The following is a 22631-nucleotide window of genomic DNA, read 5'->3' as shown; positions in this document are numbered from 1 at the left end:
GGTGTATTAAAAAAAGTGCGTTTGAAAATTATGGCCTTGATTTGAAACTTTTTGGCTTTGATTTGAAACTTTCTTTCTCCTCAGTCTGGGGCCAAATACACGGATGTGTCACATTAGCTGCATTTCATCTGCAGAACCCATTTTAGAGAGTTATCGAGGTGAGGAGAAAACAGGGAAAATGCCAAGAGACCCTGTCATTCGATGATAATGGAAGGGAGCAGAGCTTGACACTGGCAACCTTGAAGTTTCAAAGTAAAAGTTTTAAGTACTTTTCTTCCTTTTTTTTTAAAAAACTTTTTTGCTCTTCTTTTGTCTTCAATATTCTTCATTTCCTATAGCTTCTTCCCCCTTTTGTCAGAGTTCTCGGTTTTTTTTTTTTTTGGCATGGAAGATCTATATTTTTCGTCATTTTCTTTGGCTTGGTAGAACTAGCTAACCCGCTGGTTTTGCCAATTTCTCCCCATTTATAACCAGTCTTGCTGGTTTTGTCCCGATCCGCATTTTGATCGGTTCAGATAGTGTTTTGGACCGGACATATAACCAGTTTTTGATCTACCATTTGAATTGGCTTTGGTTCTGATAACACTGAAATTTAGAGATAACTAACAAAAGGTAGTACAAAAAATAGCAAGAGGAAAAGAGAGGACGGCAAAAGAAATGATTTCACTTAGTATACGAGGATTTATAGAACAAACTCTTCATTGATGACAGCTTCCACGCTCAAGTCTGACCAAAATGCAAGGTAGAGAGTGACAACCTATTAGTAAAGAGAAAATGACAAAGATTGGTGATTGTTAGCTTTATCATCACAATCTTCTCCCTTGCGTGCCCCTCTCCATCCCTTCACCAATCCTTCATCGTCAATTACATCTTGTGCTCACAGATTCTCTTTTCCCTCATTCGATTCTAGAGATTTGGGCAAATATGGGTATCAACCATTTCCTTTGTTTTTGATTCATGTGCTTGAATGTCACTTGGACTTCTAGGTTTCATCATGTAATTTCATAATTTGATCTTGGTTATTCTAGATCTATTTTTTAACTAATGTCTTGCTTTCTAGATTGCTCTTTAGTGGGCTGTGGGGTGGGATATCTCGCCCAAAATATGTATAAAGTATGTCTTTCTAGTATCTGCATGTCATGGTATTTGGATAAAGTAAAATTGTTGTTAGAATAGGCTAAATTTAGAGATGATTAACTAACAAAAGGCACAAAAAAGAGTAAGAGGATAGCAAAATAAATAATTTCAATTAGTATATGATGGTTTATAGAACTAACTCTTTTTCTTGACGGTAGCTTCCACACTCAAATCTGACCAAAAGGCAAGGTTGATAGCAATGACTTCTTGGCAATGAGAAAATGATAGAGATTGGCGATTGTTAGCTTTGTCATCACAATCTTCTCCCTTGCATGCCTCTCTCCATCCCTTCGCAAATCCTTCATCCTCGACTCAACTTGTGCTCACAGATCCTCTTTTCCCGCATTCGAGTTCAAAGATTTGGGCAAATATGGGTATCAACCATTTCCTTTGCTTTTGATTCATGTGCTTGAATGTCACTCGGAGCTCTAGGTTCATTTAATTTCATGATTTGATCTTGGTGACTCTAGATCTATCTGTTTTCTAATGTCTTGCTTTATGGATTTTCTTCATGTTTGATTTCATAATTTTTGTTGGAATTTTGGATTGAGAGAATAAGGAAATTTTTTGTTAATGAAGAACAAATTAAGTTGAGAGAGGAAGGAGACGATGGCAAGATAATATGGTCTTTTTAATTTCTTGGCTTCCTTTCTAGGCCTAATTCATATGTCCTGGACAAAAATGATACCAAAATTCTATTTTATTTTTTTTGTCATCCCAAATGTAATTTTGAACTTTATTCCCATTCATTTGTTAGTTCCTTTCCATTTTATTTTCCAATTCATTTTCCAACAAAATCTCTTCAGTGAAAAAAATAAGGTCTAAGTTCTTAGGGAGAATGATAATTAAAGACTTTCTAAGAACATTAATCCCAATTACGGACTGTGAAATTTTAAAATTTCAATTAAGGACCATGGTCCTTAATTGTAATAAAAAAATTATAATTTGTGAAGTGGGATTCACTAACGTGACTTGAAAATTCACTAACCCAACTTGAGAAAATTACTAACGTATATTGTGAAAACATGAAACCCCACTTGGAAATGAAATTTTTAACAAAAAGCGCCACTTGGGAATTCACTAATTAGACTTAAAAAAAATTTTTAATGTATATTGTGAAAAAATGAAACTCTACTTGAGAATCAATTGTTTAATAAAAAGTGACTTGTCTAAATTATTTTTTTATCAAACAATAGATTCTCAAGTGGAGTTTCATGTTTTCACAATATATATTAGAAATTTTTTCAAGTCAAATTAGTGAATTTTCAAGTGACGCTTTTTATTAAACAATTGATTTTCAAGTAAGGTTTCATGTTTTCACAATATACGTTACAAATTTTTTTAAGTTGGGATAGTGAATTTTCAAGTGACAATAGTGAATTTCACCTCACAAACTATATTTTTTTATCACAATTAAGGACCATGGGATTTTAAAATTTGATGGTCCGTAATTGAAATTAATATTTTTAGAAGGTCTTTAATTGTCATTCTCCCAAGTTCTTAAGCTTTTTTTAATAATAAGGCCACAATAAATTATGCAAGAGACAACAATTAAGTCATATCAAAGCTTAAAAGCCTCTTGTAGCTAAGAGGTGAATCGAAAAGAATTGTAGAGTCTAAATTTCTATTCAAAACCTAATGAGGAAGCCAATCTATGTAATCATTTGCTTCTCTGTCTAAATGTATGATTAAAAATTATCATCCAATCTCTTATGGTAAAGTCCTTGATCTTCTTGATGGATTTTAAGAGAGGACGATTATGGCCAAAATCATATTGAGTAAGTAAAAGGGCTTTAGATGTGTCTGAGTAGATATTAAGTTTGATGAATTTGTTATTCCAACAGAAAATAAGGCCTTCAATGATGGCCAAAAGCTCTTTAGTTGTGTTTGAAAATTAACTAAGATATTTATAGAATCCTTTAATCCTTTTTCCTTGATCATCATATACAAGCCCTCTACAAGTGGCAATGATAATGCCAATTGAGTTGTTTATGTCTAGTCTCACCTAATAAGGATTTGGTGGGCATCATTTTGCTTGGGATCTATCATGTTCACAAGATAAGTAGATAAGTCTTGATCGAAGATTCATGTCATTGATTATGTCCTAGGTACAAGAGAAGCCAATGTCTCTACTGGGAAAGTGCTTCTTCAGAATAGATTGCTTTGCATCTTTCCGTCAACATAAGTGAGAGAAAAGTTACTACCAAGGAATTCTTCTTGTGTTCGGTCCTCCCATGTCTTTTGTTTTTTTTTTTTTTACATTCCAAAGAATTCAATCCTACAAGGAAAGAGAAGTCATTAAATTTAGAACATTTAACTAATTTCATCCACACCTCTTCAGATTTTGTATAGTCACGCAAGATGTGAATTGAAAAATCCAAAGTATTACAACCAATAGGACAATTTCTATAGCAAGGGCTAGCTTCTTCGATCTAACAAAATTTGTTTGGAGTTATTCTTGAGTAGCCTTCTAAATAAAGATTTAATTTTTTCATAAGTGATTTACAAGCCAAATTTTACAATTAATCACCTTTTTAGTTTTCAATGGCTTTGAAGAAAGGACTTTTCTTGCAAGGCTATTTTTAATGACTAAATTATCCTCCATTATTATCCAATTTCCAAGTTCCATTATTGGACCTTCTTCTACTCACCCTTCATTGTTCCTTTGCAAACCTTCAGCCTTCTCTAGCATTAATCAACCAAAATCAACCTACTCTTTGTCTTTGACCTCTAGATCCAGACTAGCGATAGTGACATCTATTATAAAAATATCAAACTTGTTTGAAACTATTTTTGTTTCATTATTTAGAAAACTAATGTTTTGTATAACATGTTCTGAGAATAAAAAAAATAATAAAAATAAGTATTTTTCTCATTCTCTCTTGTTCTCTAGAACATTAATCCTAAAACACCTAAAAGATATTTTCATTTTTATTCTCCAAAACAATATTTTGTGTTTTTATTCTTTAAAATACTTTTAAAAACACGTTATCAAACAGATTTTTTTAAACAAAAAATTATTTTCAAAAAAGGTTGCCAAACAAGCCCATCATGTTCATAAGTTGTTTCCTCCTTCCGTTGGTAGATTATTAAAGAGCAACTCAGCTTAGCTCTATAGATCTAATAGTAGGGGACAATGTCCAATGATAGATAATGTAAGAATCACAAATCCTCTTCTTCCATGCAAATCTGACAATGAGGACAATGTTCAACAATATAGCTTCTTCAAGCATTTGGCAGTGTTCCTCCCTTGTTTTTAGGTTTATGGTTGTTCTCTATATTTGATTTCATGACTCTTGTTGATTGAACTTATTATTTGAGTTTGAATTTGTTCGATTATGGTTTTCTAATGAGCTTGTTCTAAGAATTTAAAAAGGATTTTTGTTTTTTTTCTAGACATATTATGGTCTTTTACATTTTTGGCTTCCTTTTTCATATTTAATTCACTTGTATGATGTATCAAACAGATGTCATATTTTAACCTTGTTTGATATGGTAAAAAAGAGTTTTTTGAAGGAATTGAGATCAAAATTTAAATCAAAATCAGGATAGAATTTTAATGTGTGAAAATATGTTTGATATGACAAGAAATCCCAGTACAATTTTTAATTATATATATATATATATGTTAATAATATGAAAAGTCTAAAATAGCCCTAAAAGATGTGGGGAGGAGGGACCTAAACCTATTGATGAAATGTATGTTTGGTTCAAATCTATACATTGAGGTTTATGTCTTAAAACTGAGGTTAGATCATTTTAATTTTGTTTGAAAAAAATGATAGAAAATAACTTTTGGCTTAAAACCAAAGTTAGGTAAGAAGCTAACTTTTTGGCTTTTGACTTTTGTAATTATTTATCAAAACATGTATCACGTTAAGAAAAAATATCCAAACATAAATGAAATTATGTTATAATTACCAACTTTTATCTAATTTTAATTTACAAACTTTAATTTTACAAATTTTAATCCAAACACTCCCTACACTAAAGTTTATCCATAGGCATTCTCCATGATGTCATCAGTCGTTGTGCCTTTGTCAGCCTCTATCTAAATAACTCTATTTAGATGACTAATGAAACAAACCAAATCACTATTTTTTTAAAAAAAATAGCAATTTGTTTAGCAAAATAAGAAGAAATATGGTTCGATGCGATGCTAGAGGAAGAAGATTGAACAAACATCTATCAGGATCATGGTTACCACTAACCAAATCCATTTTGGATTGCAAGAAATTTTATTCAATCTATCAAGCCATCAATGGAACCATAATGTGAAGAAAATCACCTCTAAATGATGACAATGATAGTGAATAGTGTCGTTGCTAGACTGCCATACCTTTCGATGTAGAGTTTGTCATCTTTACCCTTCAATGCCATAAAAGAGGTGTTCGAGTAAATTTCTTGAGTGTGGGAGTCGGGGATGCTTGAGGTAGATGATGTGAAGGGTAAAGATGTCTCATGGCAGCAATTATATTCCGTGAAATTGGACTGTTTCCATTATGATCCTGATAGAATTGGATTCCTTCAACTTTGATGGAATTGCAATTCTAGGAAATCTCAACTCTCAGCTATTAAACATGCTCAAAATTAGATTCCATTTTTATTTTAATGATTAATCAAGCTCTTATATTACATTATAATATATAAGTTTTTTTTTGAGTTACAAGGCCATGGTAAAACCGTGCAAAAGACTAAAGTCTAGTCATGTCTAAAATCATGAGGATTATACAATCATGCGGTAGCGCATCAAAAATTATAATATTAAAGGTATCATTTGGAGGCTGGTGAGCTAAGAGATCAGCACATCGATTAGCTTCTCTATGGACATAGTCAAAGGTGGCTATTCAATCCCTCATAACAAGGTCTCCAATCTTCTTGATAATGTCATAATACAGGTGAGTGTCAGAGTAGGTGCGGTTAATAAGTGACAGCGCCTCCATCGAATCAGAGTAAATATTGATTCTTGATAGTTTCGTATTCCAGTAAAGTTTAAGTCCCTCAAATAATCCCAGGAGTTCAGCTGCTGTACTAGGATGATATCCAAGGAACTTGGAAAAACCTTTAATCCAATTGCCCTTATCATCTTTGATGATGCCTCCACAAGCTGCAGCACCATTAATGTTAACAGAACCGTCAGTGTCGAGTCTGACCGATCTGAGTTTAAGTGGGCTCAATTTTCCTTCATCTGTAAAGTTACTTTTTCCTAAGTGATTGATCTTAGATAGAAGCTTCAAGTCATTATTTATCTAATGAGTGCTGGAGAAAACAATATTGTTATTAGGTATGTTATCTGTGGAGTATAATTTTTTGCATCTAGCTTTCTAAATATTCCAGCAAGCTTGCGCAAAAAGCTTTTGCCCAGGCGTTCTTCTTGTTTTTAAGCTACTTGTTTCATTTTTTGCATTTTAGATTATCCAATCCTGCACATTAAAGGAGAAGAAAGTGTTAAGTCTAATAGGTTTAACTAATTTTTGCCAGACTTCTTTGGCTTCTTCACAGTCTTGTAAAATATGAATTAAGGAATCAAGGGAGTTACAACCAAATGGACAGAGACATTGGTAGGGAGCATTCCCAGATGTTTGCATGTGATTGGACTGAAGATGATTTAAGGCAGCTTTTCATAAAACGTATTTTATTTTTTTATATGTTGGCCACTTCAAATTTTAGTCTATATATAAGAGTGATGCTGATCTTTCTAGAAATCCATGGCTTTGTAAGCAGATTTAATGGAGAAATTTCCATCAGATGAGGGTCTCCAAATAAGGACATCTTCTTCACCTCATTGGTTAGGAAGTAGCACAAGTAAAATTTGTTTAATTACATCAAAGTGGAGGCAATGATTTAGGAGATCAATATTCTAGCCTCCTGTAATATGGCGGAAGTCAGAGACCCTAGTATGGAGAATAGAATAGAATCAGCATTAGAAAAAGCATGCATGACAAGAGAATCAAGGAGCGGAGAACATTTGTCATACCAAAATGATATTTGATCTCCTTTACCAACTTTCCAACCTACATGAGACATAAATTTATCCCAAACTTTGCAAATGCTGCTTCGGGTATAAGAATAAGAGTTAGGTTTAACCACTATCAAAATTCTGGGTTTGTTGCATTTGTATTTATCATGAAGAATCTGAACCCAGAGATAGTGTGGCTTAGTGATTAGGCCCTAACAAAGCTTCATTATGAAGGCGATATTTTGATTCTTCAGTTTTCTAAGTCCAAGTCCCCCATCTTTTCTATCCATAGTGATTCTATCCTAAGAGAGAAGATGTGGTTTTTTGTTTCCATTGGTCGAATCCTATAGGAAATTTCTAGATATTTTTTCTAAATCAAACAAAACATTATCCGGTAAGAGCATAGTCTGTATAGTGTAACTGGGAAGGGCGGATAAAACAGATTTGATGAGAATTGATTTCCCAGCCATGTTCAGTTGACGAATTCTCCAATTTGCCAAGCAAGAATTTGTTCTATCAAGAAGTGAGGCAAAAGTGAGTTTAGATGCCTTTTCATGAATAATAGGGATTCCAAGGTATTTTCCAAGATTCCCTGTGAGTGGAATCCCTAGTTCTTCACCGATCTGTAAGGCTTTGTTAACATTGACATTCTTAGAACAGAAGAGCTTGGATTTCTCTGTGTTTATCTTTTGACCTGAGGCATTAAAAAAATCAAAAAGATAATGTTGAATGATCATAGCTTGAGAAAGAGAACACTCTGTAAAAAGAAAAAGGTCGTCAATAAAAAATAAATGAGAGATAGGAGGACCATTAGTTGTTAGTCTAATAGGCTTCCACTCATTTCTATCAATACTACTGTTAATGTAATGACTTAAACGTTCAATACAAAGTACAAATAGATAGGGAGAAAGAGGGTCTCCCCGTCGAATGCCACGAGAGGGCGTGAATTCCTTAGTAAGTTCTCTATTCTAGAGGACTCACATGGAAGTGGTAGAGATGGCAGTTTGAATCAAGTTTCTAAAGTGACTATTAATTCCAATACACTGAAGAGTATCATCAATGAAGTTCTAAGAAAGCCTGTCGAATGCCTTTTCAAAGTCAACTTTAAGAGCCATGAAGCCTTTTTTGCTCGTTTTATTTCGCATTATATGGATGATTTCTTGGGCAATAATGATATTATCACTACTCTGACGCCCTTGTATGAAACTGCATTGATTATCCTCGATTAAATGGTTCATACAAGTACGAATTCGGTTGGAAAGAATTTTTGTGATAATTTTATAACTTACATTACAGAGGGATATAGGACGAAAATATTTTATACAGGTAGGATGATCCTTCTTAGGGATAAGAGTGATGAAAGCATCATTAATCATCCTAATGGATTGAGGTTCCTTGAAAAATTTTTTGACTAAATCATAAATACTAATTTTCAAGTCATCCCAGTAAGTATGAATAAAGCCAGCATTGATACCATCAGGACCTGGAGCTTTGAACGCCCCAATCTTAAAGGCAGTAGTATTTTTTATTTCTTCTTCTGTCACCTCTTTATAGATAGATTGAAATTGAATGGGAGAAAGGGGTGGAAAACTTCTATCAGTATTAAGCTTGGGTTTGATAACAGTGTCTTCCTTGAAAAGATTGTCAAAATAAGTAATAGCCATATTTTCTAGTTTATTCTGGTCATAGACCCAAGTGCCATCATCAGCTTGGAGTGATAGAATTTGGTTCCTTTTCCTTCTAATGACAGATGTTGCATGAAAGAATTTGGTGTTTTGATTGCCCCATTTTAGCCATTTGCACCTAAATTTCTGGAACCATAATCTTCCTAAAGAGATTTTTCCAATTTCTTGAGAAAATAGTTATCTCTATAGTTTCTGTTCCTATCAATGCCTTCCAGCCGACGCAAGATTCTTTTCTTCTTAGAAGATATATTCCTTATCTTATCTGTGTTCCAATGGGCGGCGGAGGTTGTAAATTTAGATATCCCTTCATTCCAGTCATTAGTTATCGAAAAATCTTTAACCAGAGGGTGAAAAGAATCCTCTATCATCCAAGTAGCATGACAACGAAAAAGAGTATTCTGACACTCTTGGCCATCTTCCTTGGTAAGTTGTATTCTAATCGGGCAATTGTCAGAGCCATATTTAAGAAGATGAAAGGAATCAGCTTGATGAAATTTAAGTTTCTAGTTTAAGTTACAAAAAGCCCAGTCAAGCCTTTCTTTGATGTTGGCTTTTTCCCAAGTAAATCTATCACCATGATAATTTAATTCAAGGAGATTGGAAGCATTTATGCAATGCTTGGATTGCTTTATGGATTTCCAATTAAAACTATTACTTCCAGATTTGTCTACACAAGAGAGATAAGAATTAAAATCTCCAACTACAAGCCAAGGTTCTGAATTATTTTGTGTAATAGAAATGATGGTATCCCAAAGGAGATCACAGTTAAGAGGGTCAGGATCACCATAGATACAAGATAGCAAATAATGATTGTTAGAGTCAACAACATTGACCCTACAATGGAGAAGTTGGACATTATAATAAATATAATCAATATTAACAATATCATTATTTCATAGTAACCAAATACCTCCAGCATAATCAATGGCTTCCACACAAATCTAATCAGAGAAACCAAGTTTCATAACAATTTTGTCAGCTCTAGTACCACTACCTCTAGTTTCCAAAAGGATAAGAATTTGAGTATTATGAGTTCTAGTGATTTCTTTAATATGTTTAGGGAAACTTTTAGCACATAAACCCCTGCAATTCCAGCAGATAATATTCATAGAATTAATAAAAGGATTAGATAAACCTAGGTAATGGTTACATGTTAGAGGTTTCTGTTGAGTCTTCAATTTGATTATCACTAAATTCGTCATCTTCCAGGTCTTCGTTTTGAGTTTGAATTTAATAGTCCTCATTCAGGAGATCATCTTCAAGAATGTCATCTTCATAGTTTTCGGAAATGAAATTACCAGCATTATCAAAATCCAGCAGATCATTTTGATGTTCCATATTGTCTATACCATTAAGCTGGGTTTCAGGCATAATTGACTGACTAACCATATGGTCAGGAGGTTTTTTCTGGACATGGAGATGATTAGAAGGGTTTGAGGAAGTATTAACAACTATACCAGAATGAACGTAGTACTCTAAACATTTATATCTGGTGCGTAAGCTTTGTCATTTTTGCTTCTATTAGCTGCCTCAATATCCGTTGAATTCTTTGCTGATTTTTCGTTGATGGGCCTATCTGAGCTGACCAGATTTCTTTTGCTTCCTTTAATAACATTGTGGATCCTCTTTATGGGCCTAGTAGACACGCTATTGGGCTGACTCATAGCATTAGCAGATTTATCAATATTTAACCTGTTTGGGCCATCCCATGAGAAGCTCGGCCCAGTTCTGGTGGATTTGAGCTCTTATCAGATCCAACTACAGCCTTTCCCTTCCCTTTAGAAGCTTCAGCCACGATTTCATAGTCTACTGGACGAGATCTTTTCACACCAAAGAGTTCCTTTTTCCATCATACCTGTCTGACAACTTTCGTAACCGAGGATTGCTTAGGTCGACCATTGATTGCTGCAGAGCTCTCTCTCCCCTGTCCATCGTCGCCCTGATCTAGATCTACTAGCACGTCGTATCTTGAGCCAGATGTAGGTTTAGTGCCCTGATTCTGACGCAGCGATCGATTGTCCATTGGGTTTCTCAAAGTTCGCACGTTTCTAGATCGTCTCGCGTCTCGTCTGAATCTCATGAAGTCTCCGAACTCCTCTTCCGGCAAGCTTCGATAATCGTCTGGTGGTGCCCTTGTATGCTGTTCATCTTTTCTATTTTCTCTTTCTTGAACCTTGGTAGCAGCTGAATATTGAGCTTTATTTAAGTTAGTGGTTGCTTCTTCTTGCCGTGTTGTTTGCTCTGAGCTTCAATTTTTTAGATTTTATGGACAATTATTTTTGTTGTGACCATAGCACTCGCATCCGAAACAGATTAGATTAGGCTCTCATATTCCACGTTATAAAGCTCATCACTAATAAGAATCCTGGGGACAAGTTTTTTCTGAAGATCAACTTCCACGCTTATTCTCACAAATTTGCCACGTTCAGTTCTTCCATTCTGGTTAATGGAGTCAGATTCTGATAAGGAGTTAGAGTCAACTTTTAGAATCTTTCCTATACAGTTTCCTAATCTCCAAAGGATTTCTTTGTCATAGCATTGTATAGGAATATTAGACAATCTAACCCAGAGAGCAATTTTCCCCAGGATATTCAAATTTGGGTTGAAATTGGGAGCCCACCTTTGAACTAAGATGCAATGATCAAATATGGTCCAGGGCCCACCATTGATAATTTTATCATAAGCAGTGTGATCTTTTGTTCTGACTATGTAGTAACTGTTGACAAGATCAATCAATTCAAAGTCCTTAAGTTGCCACATTCTAGCTAATTGGGTTTAAGTGATTTTGTATTGAGTTGGAGGCCCAGTGTGTTGATTACAATAGCATCCATCCAAGGCTGGCATATTTTCTTCCATTCATCATTTGAAATTTGTAGAGTAGGATAATGATCCATCAACTGCATAATTTTTTCAGATGGAGACCATTCTTGTTCTAGTTCTTTAGCAAGGGATTCATTTCTATGCTTGGTTTCTCTCCCTATATGAATTCCATAACATCCATTGTAACCAATCAGTTATTCTTTATAAGAGATAGGTACTTTACCTCCTTGGATCGTTGCTGCTGTGTTGCTTGATGAGGCATTAATTCCTTGGGTTTCATTTGTTTGTGCGTCCATTGGCAGCTCCTTTTGGAAGTTTTTTTGTCTATCATTTTGATTGGAGCTATCCTGTTGAATCTGTGTATTTGAATGTTGTTGGTCATCTGAACCTTTGTCTATCATTTATTCATCTAACTTGGAGATATTTTTATTGAGTAAGTCAATTTCTTCTTGAGATGCAGGCGGATTCATGATTTCTTTTGGAAAAGTAGGGGTTGAGAAGATGAAATTTGGATCAAGTTTGGAGCTGGAGTTATGCTAAAAGAAATCGACAATATGGGAATCAGTAGGACTCTGAAGAAAAGAGATTTATGTGTGCGTTTTTTATAATATATAAGTTTGTAGAGCTAACAAAACTATAAAAGTCACAAAGAAGAGCAACATGATAGATAGCAAGAGAAAGTTGAAACCAAATTGTGCCGTAAATATAAAATTAATTTATAATAATTGACAATATTTGTGATTTACCAACCAAAATAAAATAGGAAACTACACCCTAATAGAAAATAACAAAATCAACCAACATCAAATTACATTTAATTCATTTAACAATTATAATGACAATTTTTTTACATCAAAATGATTTGAATCGGTGATTCATTTTTTCTTCGTATAATCATTAAATTTATTATTTAGTTTGATCCCCAGTTTTACTTCCTCGCAAGCTTAGTTTACGATTACAAAAACAAACTTAATATCACGTGCAAACTTATCCTGCTGGAAAATAATCACGTATAAGCACTTTCTAAATTCAGATGGTTTCGGTTTTTGTAAAAAAAAAAAAAAATTATGATGCCAGCCTTAGGTAAATACGTTATGCAAATATTACAAAAAAGTATTTTGTGAAATCAACCGTTTAAATTAAATCCATCCCTGAAGCGAAGATTATATTACTCTAGCTAATTGTAGAGGTATAATACCTTCCTCATTGTTAAAGCTAGCAATGTTTTGGCTATATTATTAGTGAATTTATGTGCTAGATTTGATTTGTTTGTGTCATCAATATGCGAAAACCTATCAAGAATACGAGGTAATATATTAGTTGTGGATCATTCCTTGCTTCTTCTTTTTTTATGCATCTTGAATTTGGAATTTTCATTTTTTTTATATACAAAAAGTTTAGATAAGTTGGATTTCCAGAATTCACTGAGATTAGAGCATGCTACTAGAATTAGAATGCTTACAAAGATACTTACAGATCGTCCACCAACATGATCCTCACTCAAGAGTGAGATTTGATCCCGCGACTTTGTGAGTTATGAAATAAATTCTTACCAAGTAGATTAATTTTTGTGAGAAAATTTTCTTTTTTTTTCTTTTTTTTTTTTTTGGTTATATAAGAAGCATTTAAACTCTAGTCAATATGCCTTTCTTGTCTTCTGCACTTCATTTGTTTTTTGACAAGTGAATATTCATAAAATGAAGACCGTCTATAGAGGCATGTGATGTGCCTCAATTATATGTTCAAGTAAAAGAACTAGAAGATACTGATATGAAACCTTCAATGAAAACTAACAAAAATTAGGTCTAATAAAATGAGTTATTTCTTTATATTGTAATAAACTAAAGTTCTATTCTTATTGAAAAAAATACTTATATTTAATATTCAATTGTATCTCAAACATCCAGTCTCCAATAAGGGGTGGGGTGGAGAGAAAACAAAAGAAGGGAAAAGAAAATTAGCCATAAACAGCAGTTAATGATGTTAGAGACTCGTCATAGTGAGGCAACTTTGGTCCCTTTGGATAAGAATGGAAAAAAAACATACATTAGCAAGATATATTTGATTGCATTGATGTGGAGAGTTTGTTGGCTAAAAGAAAAAGTTTAGACCTACGTGTTACATATACATAGAGAGGTGGGGAGAGAAAAGGATAACGTTCATTTACCCCACTATGGTTGGAGGGGAACGAAAGGAAACGAAAATCTTAAATAAGTTCAATTTCATTTCTGACCCCAAAGAAAAAGTTCATTTTCATTTACAATTTATTAAAAATTTTCCTCCTCACCCCTCCACTCCAACCAAACACGTCTTATCAAGACTGCTTAGTAGTCACCAAGAAGCTAAGAAACCAACCAGATTAGTTTCACATTCTTCCGTCATAAAGACGACTTGAACAAAAAAAGAACTGTAAAAGACTAGCAGTCAATATTATTTGACATGACAAGTACAACCATAAAACATCTTCGGGCCATTCCTTCCTAAAATTGTATGATGAGATGGGCCAAACCACCAAATCATTTTCAACAATTAAATTCCTGAACTTTTGGATATAAGCCGGAGTATTATCAGGGTACTTACAGTTACAACATACATGATGACAAATTTACAAGGCGTCAAGGTACATATAATTTCTTCGTCGGTTGTACTGAAGAAGGCTACCGTATGTGCGATCCCAAACACCAATATAAAGCGATTCTGTATCAGGGCTGAACGATACACCAGAGATCTCGCCAAAAAAATCAATCTCCTGCTCCTTCTCAAACCCTTGCTTTGCATCATAGATGTGCACAAAGTCGGCTGGCTCGGCCGTCGCCATGAACTGTCCGTCAGATGTGAATCGTATTGATCGAATGGCTCCAAGGTTACCCTTCAGCACGGCTACAGACTTTGACATGTTCCGGACGTCCCAAACACGACACGTCTTGTCTTGGTTCCCAGTAGCAAAAATATAACCTTGAGGATGCCATGCTGATGCAAACGAGTAATCCAAGTGTCCGCATAATGACGTGACAGTCTATAAAGAACAAAGAACATTAGCATATCTCAGCTCTTCTCATGTCATACAATCATTCTTGAGAAGAATAAAACTAGAAACTTGTGGCATGGAAGAGCAGAATAATTTACCAACCTTCCCTGTTTGAGAATCCACAACTAACCCATCTGGGTTGTCTCCGACAACTACGAGTAGTTTACCATCAGGACTCAATGAAGTATGCTGCAAGAAAAATGGGCAAGAGCTCCGATAATTATTTGTGCTGTCTTCAAACATTAAATATCATATTTACTAACACTAGCAATGCACACCCATATGGTGAAAAAAATAAAGACTAAACGAGGACTGGAACATGTCACCTGTAACTTGTGATACTATTCTCTATAAGGCTTCATCAACATAGAAGATGTGAGCGTGTGGCCTTGGTTGCTAGGTTTAACATTTATCCTCAATTTTAATTTTAATTAATAAAAGATAGATATCAGACAGCATAGATCATCCATTTCATCCAAAAAAAAAAAAAATACTGATTCCAATTGGGGGAATCCCTTTTGGTTGCCAGTTAAACCAGCACTTGTATACTTCAATGAACACTTAACACCATGTGTGGTTGCACCATTGGAAAGGAATGAATTCCCTTTCTATTGCACCCAAAAAAAAAAAAAAACGAAAAGTATCAACTATTATATTCCTACTATTGTTATTCAGCAGTGACTACATTTTTTTATCACTATTTTTTATTCAAAAGCACAAGAGACCTTTCTGACCTGCCAAATCTTTTTTTTTTTTTTCAATTCAATTTTCTTTTAAGTTTTATACCATTCTAAATACCAAATGATTCTAACAAAAAAGCACGACTTCTCTCGTTGACCAAGCAAGAATATCAAAATTCAAGATAAAGGGCAAATTCGTGTTACTAACAGCAAAAATAGATTCAAGCCGCGTGAAGGGAAAAAGAAGCCAAAAAGTTGTCCCTGTAGAGTGGGCGGTCAATAGTCAGCATGCAATACTAGTTATACTACTATATTATGTAAAAGATTTCAGCAAACTTGTCAATGATAGTGAAAACCTATTCTCTCAGTTTTGTTCTTAACAAAGGCATTCTCTATTCGAATTTCTCAAATTGTCAAAGCAAGAGAAGAATGTAAAAACACATTATCAGGCAAGGTTCTGAAACTTAAACTTCAGATGATCTTCAGAGTTCAGAAGACAGACTTTATTTCTACAGACACCAATGATGTTACTTCTGTTTCAGCAAAGACTATAAGGAGTTTCCAATTTCAATTGCTTGCTAACTCAAGAGAGACCAATGACTCAATGATAACTACAATATATAAGACCAGCAGTATTAGCACGAGGCTTCACACACAAAGACACACAAAAGGGAAGTTAAAAAAAAAAAAAAAAGGCCTGAATATTGTGCAAATCAAATCAGCATCAATTACATCTCCATGGTCAAGGCATCAAGCAATCCTTCTCAACAAAACATGATGGTGCTAGTATTTCTCTGTTCATATTATCTTTCTCTTATAAATGGCAGATACCAGGGAAAAAAACTACAAAAGATCACGCCAATTCTATAGGTATGAGCAATGATTTTGTTTCTTTTAATTCAACCATAATAAATCAGTTGAAGGTACTTACATTTACTGGCCAAGAGAAACAGAAGTGCTTGGAAAGCTGAAATCTCTCCATATCAAAGTCTCTAACTCCAGAGTCATTATTTGAAGCCATGAAATGAATGGCTCCACTGCGAGAATAATGTATTATTATTAAGCAAATATACTTTTAAAGTTGAGAATTACTAGGATAGTAAGCATGTGACAACTAAGTTAAACTAAGCGGGTGATCACAGGTGCGTTGAGTTCATACTATTTGTGCTACCATTTGTACTTGACCTAATTTAAAATTAGAGACCGAGGGTATCTGGCCAAGTCTGACTCCCCTTTAAAATATTCTCCTATTTTCTACAAGAATGACAATTGCCAACACCATATAGACTATTGAGAAACAAAAATCAAAGAACAAAGCACAAGAGTAAGACCTTCGATCCTCATAAATCTCCACTGCATTTGTTATTGCATTATCATCATAAGTAGTTCTGGTACAGAAGCTAATCCCAGGTCGATCTAAGTACTACAAGACATTATGTATAAGGCATCAGTCAGAAAAGACAGTAAATTACCAACAACAGAACCATTTTGGAAAATAAACAGAAAATTAAATAGAGTAAATTAACAAACCGCTACTGAAATTGTTAAATCATATAAACCTCATCTGTTTTAAAAAAATATATACTTTAGACCAATTTTAAAGTTTTTTTAACTAAAACGCCATCCACCAACTTAAATATATGCATTTTAATTAGTCATATAATAAAATAAAAGAGTAGATTATGTTTAGGTTAATGGACGATGGTTAAGAAAAGCAATTTAATATATAATTAAAATGTAGCAGAATTTGAGGACTATGACTCTGTATATTAAATAAAAAATAAAAAAAAAAGAAGAAGAGGAAGAGGAAGAGGAAGCCTGCAAAATTTTAATTAGGGACTAGAACAAAGGATCTTGGGCCTAGTACGTTATTAGCTCATATTAAGAATCCTTGTAGGACTATGAATCATAAGGAAACCAATTCTTATTAAAAATCTGTTTTGGTTCAACCCTGGTCATTTAAAAGTATATTACTCTTTGCTTATCAATACACTGATTTGATCTTGAATTTTCTGAAATTTGTTCCTTTTCTTTTGAGCCCCTATATGCTCGGCATTCCTTAGCAAAATAATAAATAAAATGAGTCCAACAATAATACCTTGCAAATTAGTTCTCCCTGAAAACCTCCGGCTATCATCAACTTATCTCGTACAGCCAATGTACTAATTTGCGTCTGGGTAAATCCTTCCAAAAGGCTTCCAGGATGTTTCTATTTGACACCACAATTTAAAATTTCAGATGCCTAATCTAGCTGTGGTTTTCACTTTTCTCAACAAAAAACCAGTGCAACAATGCTTACCTCACATGGAGCTACGTGCCCTGATACATTCAAAACTTCAGATCCCTTACAACTTAGTGAAGACCAGTGAATAATAGAGTAATGTGAAACAAGATACACATCATGCTTTGAAGTTGACCAAATCAAGTTCCTCAACTGCAAATTACACATTAAGGGCTTCACATTATCGTTACTTGCATTATTAAAAAAATGCCTAAAGTAAGTTCATGAAGAGAAAAGGCAAAGCATGAATATAAAACCTCATAAATCAAAACAAGTCAATCCCTAAAAATGGAGACTTCCATCATTACTTCTTAAACCGGGGAGAGGTGAAGCTGCACTAAAAAAAAAAGAAAAAAACAAAAGTAAAGAATCACTGCATAAACATACTTGAAAATGAAGTATTGTTGATTTCACAGATCGAGTGTTTTGCCAGAAATCATAATACTTTCCCCCTTTATCTGTAGGTTTGCATTCCTGTAGAGAAGAGTTATAAGGTGAAATTCTCCCACCAAAATCAGTGCTCAAATGATATTTGAATGCCATGTTAAACATATTATACCTTCTCAGACATTTCCCCTGATTGCGGTATATTTTCATAATTCTTATACTGCTCTAGTCTTGTCTGTCTGTACTTATCACGAGTAATGCTCAGTCTCTCCCAAGGTATACCTTGGATATCTTTTCCCCCCCTGGCTTCTGTAGCGGTGGTATCTGATATATTGTTTTCCTGCAACAGAGCACCCAAATCCCCACCCCCAACAAAAGATGCAAGCCCACACAAAAGACAAGGGAAAAAGATTAGGTTAATGACAACAGTGTACCCATAAAGTTATAATTAGTCATGTACATACAAGTCATCTAAGTAAGGAGACTAAGCTGAAGGCAGGAACAATATAAATGGGATGACCAACATAAAAGTAACAGTTAAAAACAACTTTGGAAGGAAAACCAGCATTCACACCAAAACATTAGATATTTAAATCACAAGGGTTTTGCATATGACTAGAAACAAACCAAAGGGTCATATTGATCATCATCCTCATCTTCTGAATCTGAACCACCATATACTCTTCCGCGGATATATGAATCATTTTCTACTTCGGCCATCTCATTATCATCTGCGACATAGTCCATTTCATTCCCATCATTCTGAGCCATGTTTCCTTATCCTATTAAAACCTGGTGTATAAAAGGAGAGAGTGCAAGGACTTAATGATCGTAAATAATTAAATAATCATCAAATTTTATCACCTTGACGCTGAATATACTATCTAGTTCATATGGTAAGAAGTACTAAGCCCGTCCTGAAAGATTACAAACATCTCTTGCCAGGAACGTGATGCCACTTACAGAGATGTATGGTAGGATTGAAGAAAAAAGGCAAAACTTTAACCTAATCTACAACCAAAAACGTTAACAAATGAAAAACGATCCTTGTCAGAGTCTAGAACCCCAACGAAGGGGATGCGAAAATTTGCGAAGCTCGAGAGACATAATGCATTATTTTGGGCAGGTTCAATTATTCCTGCCGCTGAAACGAAACAACCATCTATTTCTGTAACCAAAATAACCCATCTTGAGGATTTCTAAACCAGAAATTCGACTTCCCATGGTCATCAATCAAATGTTCAAAAACCCAGAAACGTAATCACAATGGAGAGAAAAGGGAATGAAAATTGATAATTCATTAATAAAATTGAATAAATGAAAACTTGAAGTCAAGAACATCATAACTGAATCATGAAAATTAAAGGAAACAACGAAAAATATAATTCGTTGGCGAAAACACTAAGAAAGCTTAAATGGGTACACAAATTCTGACCCTCTTTTCTTCGTAAAATTGAATCCAATTGATCGTTTGTTGGAGAAGGAAATTGATCAATAAGCGAAGACAGAGCAGCGCTGCTTCGCCAGTTAGGTCTTGGTAATAATGACCTGATCTGCGTCTGCAATTCACCGAGCTTCGCAGTTTGAAGGCATATGTATGAGAATTTACATGATGTTCAACACTTTTTTCCCTTAAAAAACGAGTTACACAGGAAATCTAGAATGTAGACATGAGAGGTATGAAGGCCAAATCGGGCCGGATAAATATCACACTTCAATCTCGATGCTCGAATCTAAATTATTATTTTTAAAATTTTTGTTGCAAAAATATTATTAGAGAGAATGACACTTGTGTCCTTACAAGGAGTTAATGAACACTTTTAAGTTCTTCAAACACATGACCTTTTTTTGAGATTAACAAATACGATATGATATTAACAATTTTTAAAAAAATAAGGTTTAATATATTATAATAATTTTCTCCTAAGGAACCCAAATAGTGTGTTCTCCCGTATTAATATTATGTTGGTTCTTCTTTGGCCAAACAAATTAATAGTTTTGTTGGCCAAAAAAAAAACAAAAGAATAGTTTGGTTCTTAACATCAATTAATTTATTTTATAATTTATTGAATTTTGAAAAACATTGCATTACAAAAATAAAATATAATCTTATATTTATTATATTTTTTTGATATATACTTATTATATTAAATAAAATTAGATGTAAATCCCCACAATGTATGAAGTTTGAAATAGACTTCATTATTCATTGCTTATAAATATTATGAAATTTCTTTCCTTGAAATATTATGTTGTTTTTTAATAATTTATTCTTTTTTTAAACTTATTTTTCAATTTACTAATTTAAAATTATTATTCTATATTAATCAAATAGTTTAACACCTGTTGGTGGTTATCATATCATATAGATATAAGTCTATGTAGTAAGGCATATTATTCACACACTTTATCTAGTTATTTAAAGCCCATTTTGTCATGTTTTATTCTCCATCAAGTGTATTCATCATGTTAAAAGTAAGCAAATCACCTAAAGGGTAAAGTTGTGCATTAAGAGCTTTTTAGTCTAAAAATATAGTTTTAAATAAAAAAAATTGGATTAATGTTGGATTTAATGTATTTTATGCCCAAGATAATGAACGTAAAATTGGATTTTAAAAATTCAATTCAGCTTGAAAGATATTAATTAAAAATTATAATTTAGGGTTGTTGCTTTTGTTACCTAATTAGGATTTTTGTATATGTGTGTGTGCATGGCTTATTTTACATGTTTGGCAGCTCTAATTTTCACTCCATTGTTTTTCTCCCATCTAAATAATTAATTTCATGTGCCAAGATATCAATTATTATATCACATATATTTATTTGATTAAATTTTGTTCATTACATGACATAAGAGACATACATGCAATTAAATTTGCATCAATTGGTCAAGAAAATGCAAGTGGATATGGGAGACCAGATGTAACATGAGGAAAGGCTTTAATGGATGGAGTAGATCTAATTTTTTAAATGCAAAGCATGGGATTATTCATATTAATATAGGAATTATCATCCAACAGTGAGAAGGTGCCACCTAAGGGCATGTGCATAAAGTGTAAAGCTCTCTAACCTTTTTAATTTCATTTTACAATTAATTTTGAGAGATAATCTAACCCAAACTTGTAATATCCTCCTCCTTCTAATCCCATAATTAAAATCAAATTTTAAGTAATTAGGGAATGAAATTATAGTAATTATCAAAGTCCAAGCTTTCATTGGTTAGCAAAATAGAGACCCTAAGTTTATGAAACTAAAATTATTTTTAAAGTCTTGCAACCAAACAAATCAAAGTTCACAAATACACGAAAGTATGGGATCATTTCATAAGTGAGCGTATTTGTTTAAAAATTTGAAACAAGAGAATTTTTAAAAAATTTTGAGGCGTGCATCGCGGCTTGTTGAACATGTGCCGTAGCATGTTCACCTCTGTGAAACATGCCACGGCTCGTGGCACCATGCGTTACGGCGTAATTGCATGAATTTTGACAGTAAATTTTACTGTTAATTTGACAGCATTAGGGCCAACTTTTAAGGCACCCCAAATCTCCATCCGACGTTTGAACAATGCAAATTAGGTGTCTACAGAAAACTCTTTTCAAGCTCTAACTAATGACATTAATCTCAGACTCAAATTCTTTCTAGAACAAAAATTAGACACACTTTTTAAAACTTATACCTTTACAATAATTTTCACAAAATCAAGTGTCCAAACCAAATACCCAATGCCAATTGCCACCGACACCAATTTGACCCCATACAAATCATCAAGACTAACTCGTGCAATGTACCATATCATATGAAATACTCCCAAATCAAATTTTTACTACTCAAACCCTTAAATTCAAAAACATAAAAAGGGAGAGTTTACCACAATTTTCATCAAGTTCTCCTAAATCATCTCATGATATGCTACATTTTTATTTGCATTAGTATTTTAGCCCTATCACAATAACTCATATTCATCAACTCACTCCCTAGGACCCAAAATACACTTACAATTTACAATTTACATAATGCAAGTAAGGAACAAATGAGAATTCCTAATTGATAATTGAAATGGTCATACACATATAATTACTCAAAATAAGAGACCTACAATAAAAAGATCGTGATCCTAAGCCTTTAGGTGATTTCCTCTATCCACACCTCTTGAGTTATTCCCTATAATATTGAAGATAATGAGGTGAGTATAACTACTCAGTAACTAAGGTTTGACTAACCCATACTAATGCATATTAATTAGTTTAAATGCAAGTGGCAATTAATGTCAATACTTTAATTCATGTAAAATATTTGAAAATAGATAATCACAATTCTACTCACATAATAGCATTTATTTAAGAAACAATGTTTTTTAGCACTTTTCATATAAAGAGAGTTACTCACACAATTCATTGACTAATACATTATAAAAAATAAAGACTCAACTCATGATATCATCATTAAGGACACCATATAGACAACAGGTGCTCTTACTCACTATATACATGATCACACTTCCCTTATATCTTTCTTATTTCTCTGACACAAAACTGTAGGCTGTAATTTAATGGGATAGTTTATATTCCATGACTTTCCTAGCCTAAACACTTATGAGGAGATTGTCTGGCCAAGGTGCACCCAACTCACTTATGGAACATGATTTCTCCCATTA

General features: G+C 33.6%; 1 protein-coding gene and 1 long non-coding RNA gene across 2 annotated transcripts; one reads left to right on the top strand and one right to left on the bottom strand.

Moving 5' to 3' along the window:
* Positions 1–10572: 10572 nt before the first annotated feature.
* Positions 10573–12254, top strand: LOC129286904 (uncharacterized). Its single transcript, XR_008587543.1, has 2 exons — positions 10573–10916; positions 12062–12254. It is a non-coding gene; the product is annotated as an uncharacterized LOC129286904 (long non-coding RNA).
* A 1755-nt stretch (positions 12255–14009) lies between these two features.
* On the bottom strand, positions 14010–19654 carry LOC129286696 (uncharacterized WD repeat-containing protein C2A9.03-like). Its single transcript, XM_054922687.1, has 10 exons — positions 19413–19654; positions 18605–18769; positions 18150–18317; positions 17978–18064; positions 17609–17743; positions 17408–17518; positions 16641–16732; positions 16241–16346; positions 14732–14818; positions 14010–14617 (listed from the first exon to the last, which is right to left on the bottom strand). Exons 2-10 carry the CDS (start codon positions 18746–18748, stop codon positions 14207–14209), a joined length of 1341 nt encoding a protein of 446 aa, XP_054778662.1. The 5' UTR covers positions 18749–18769; positions 19413–19654; the 3' UTR covers positions 14010–14206.
* Positions 19655–22631: the final 2977 nt, after the last annotated feature.

Source organism: Prosopis cineraria, unplaced genomic scaffold, assembly GCF_029017545.1.
Source record: "Prosopis cineraria cultivar Desert tree isolate PC_DT_omini unplaced genomic scaffold, ASM2901754v1 PC11, whole genome shotgun sequence".
In the NCBI taxonomy this organism is placed as follows: Eukaryota; Viridiplantae; Streptophyta; class Magnoliopsida; order Fabales; family Fabaceae; genus Prosopis; species Prosopis cineraria.
This window is presented reverse-complemented; position numbering and strand designations above follow the sequence as displayed.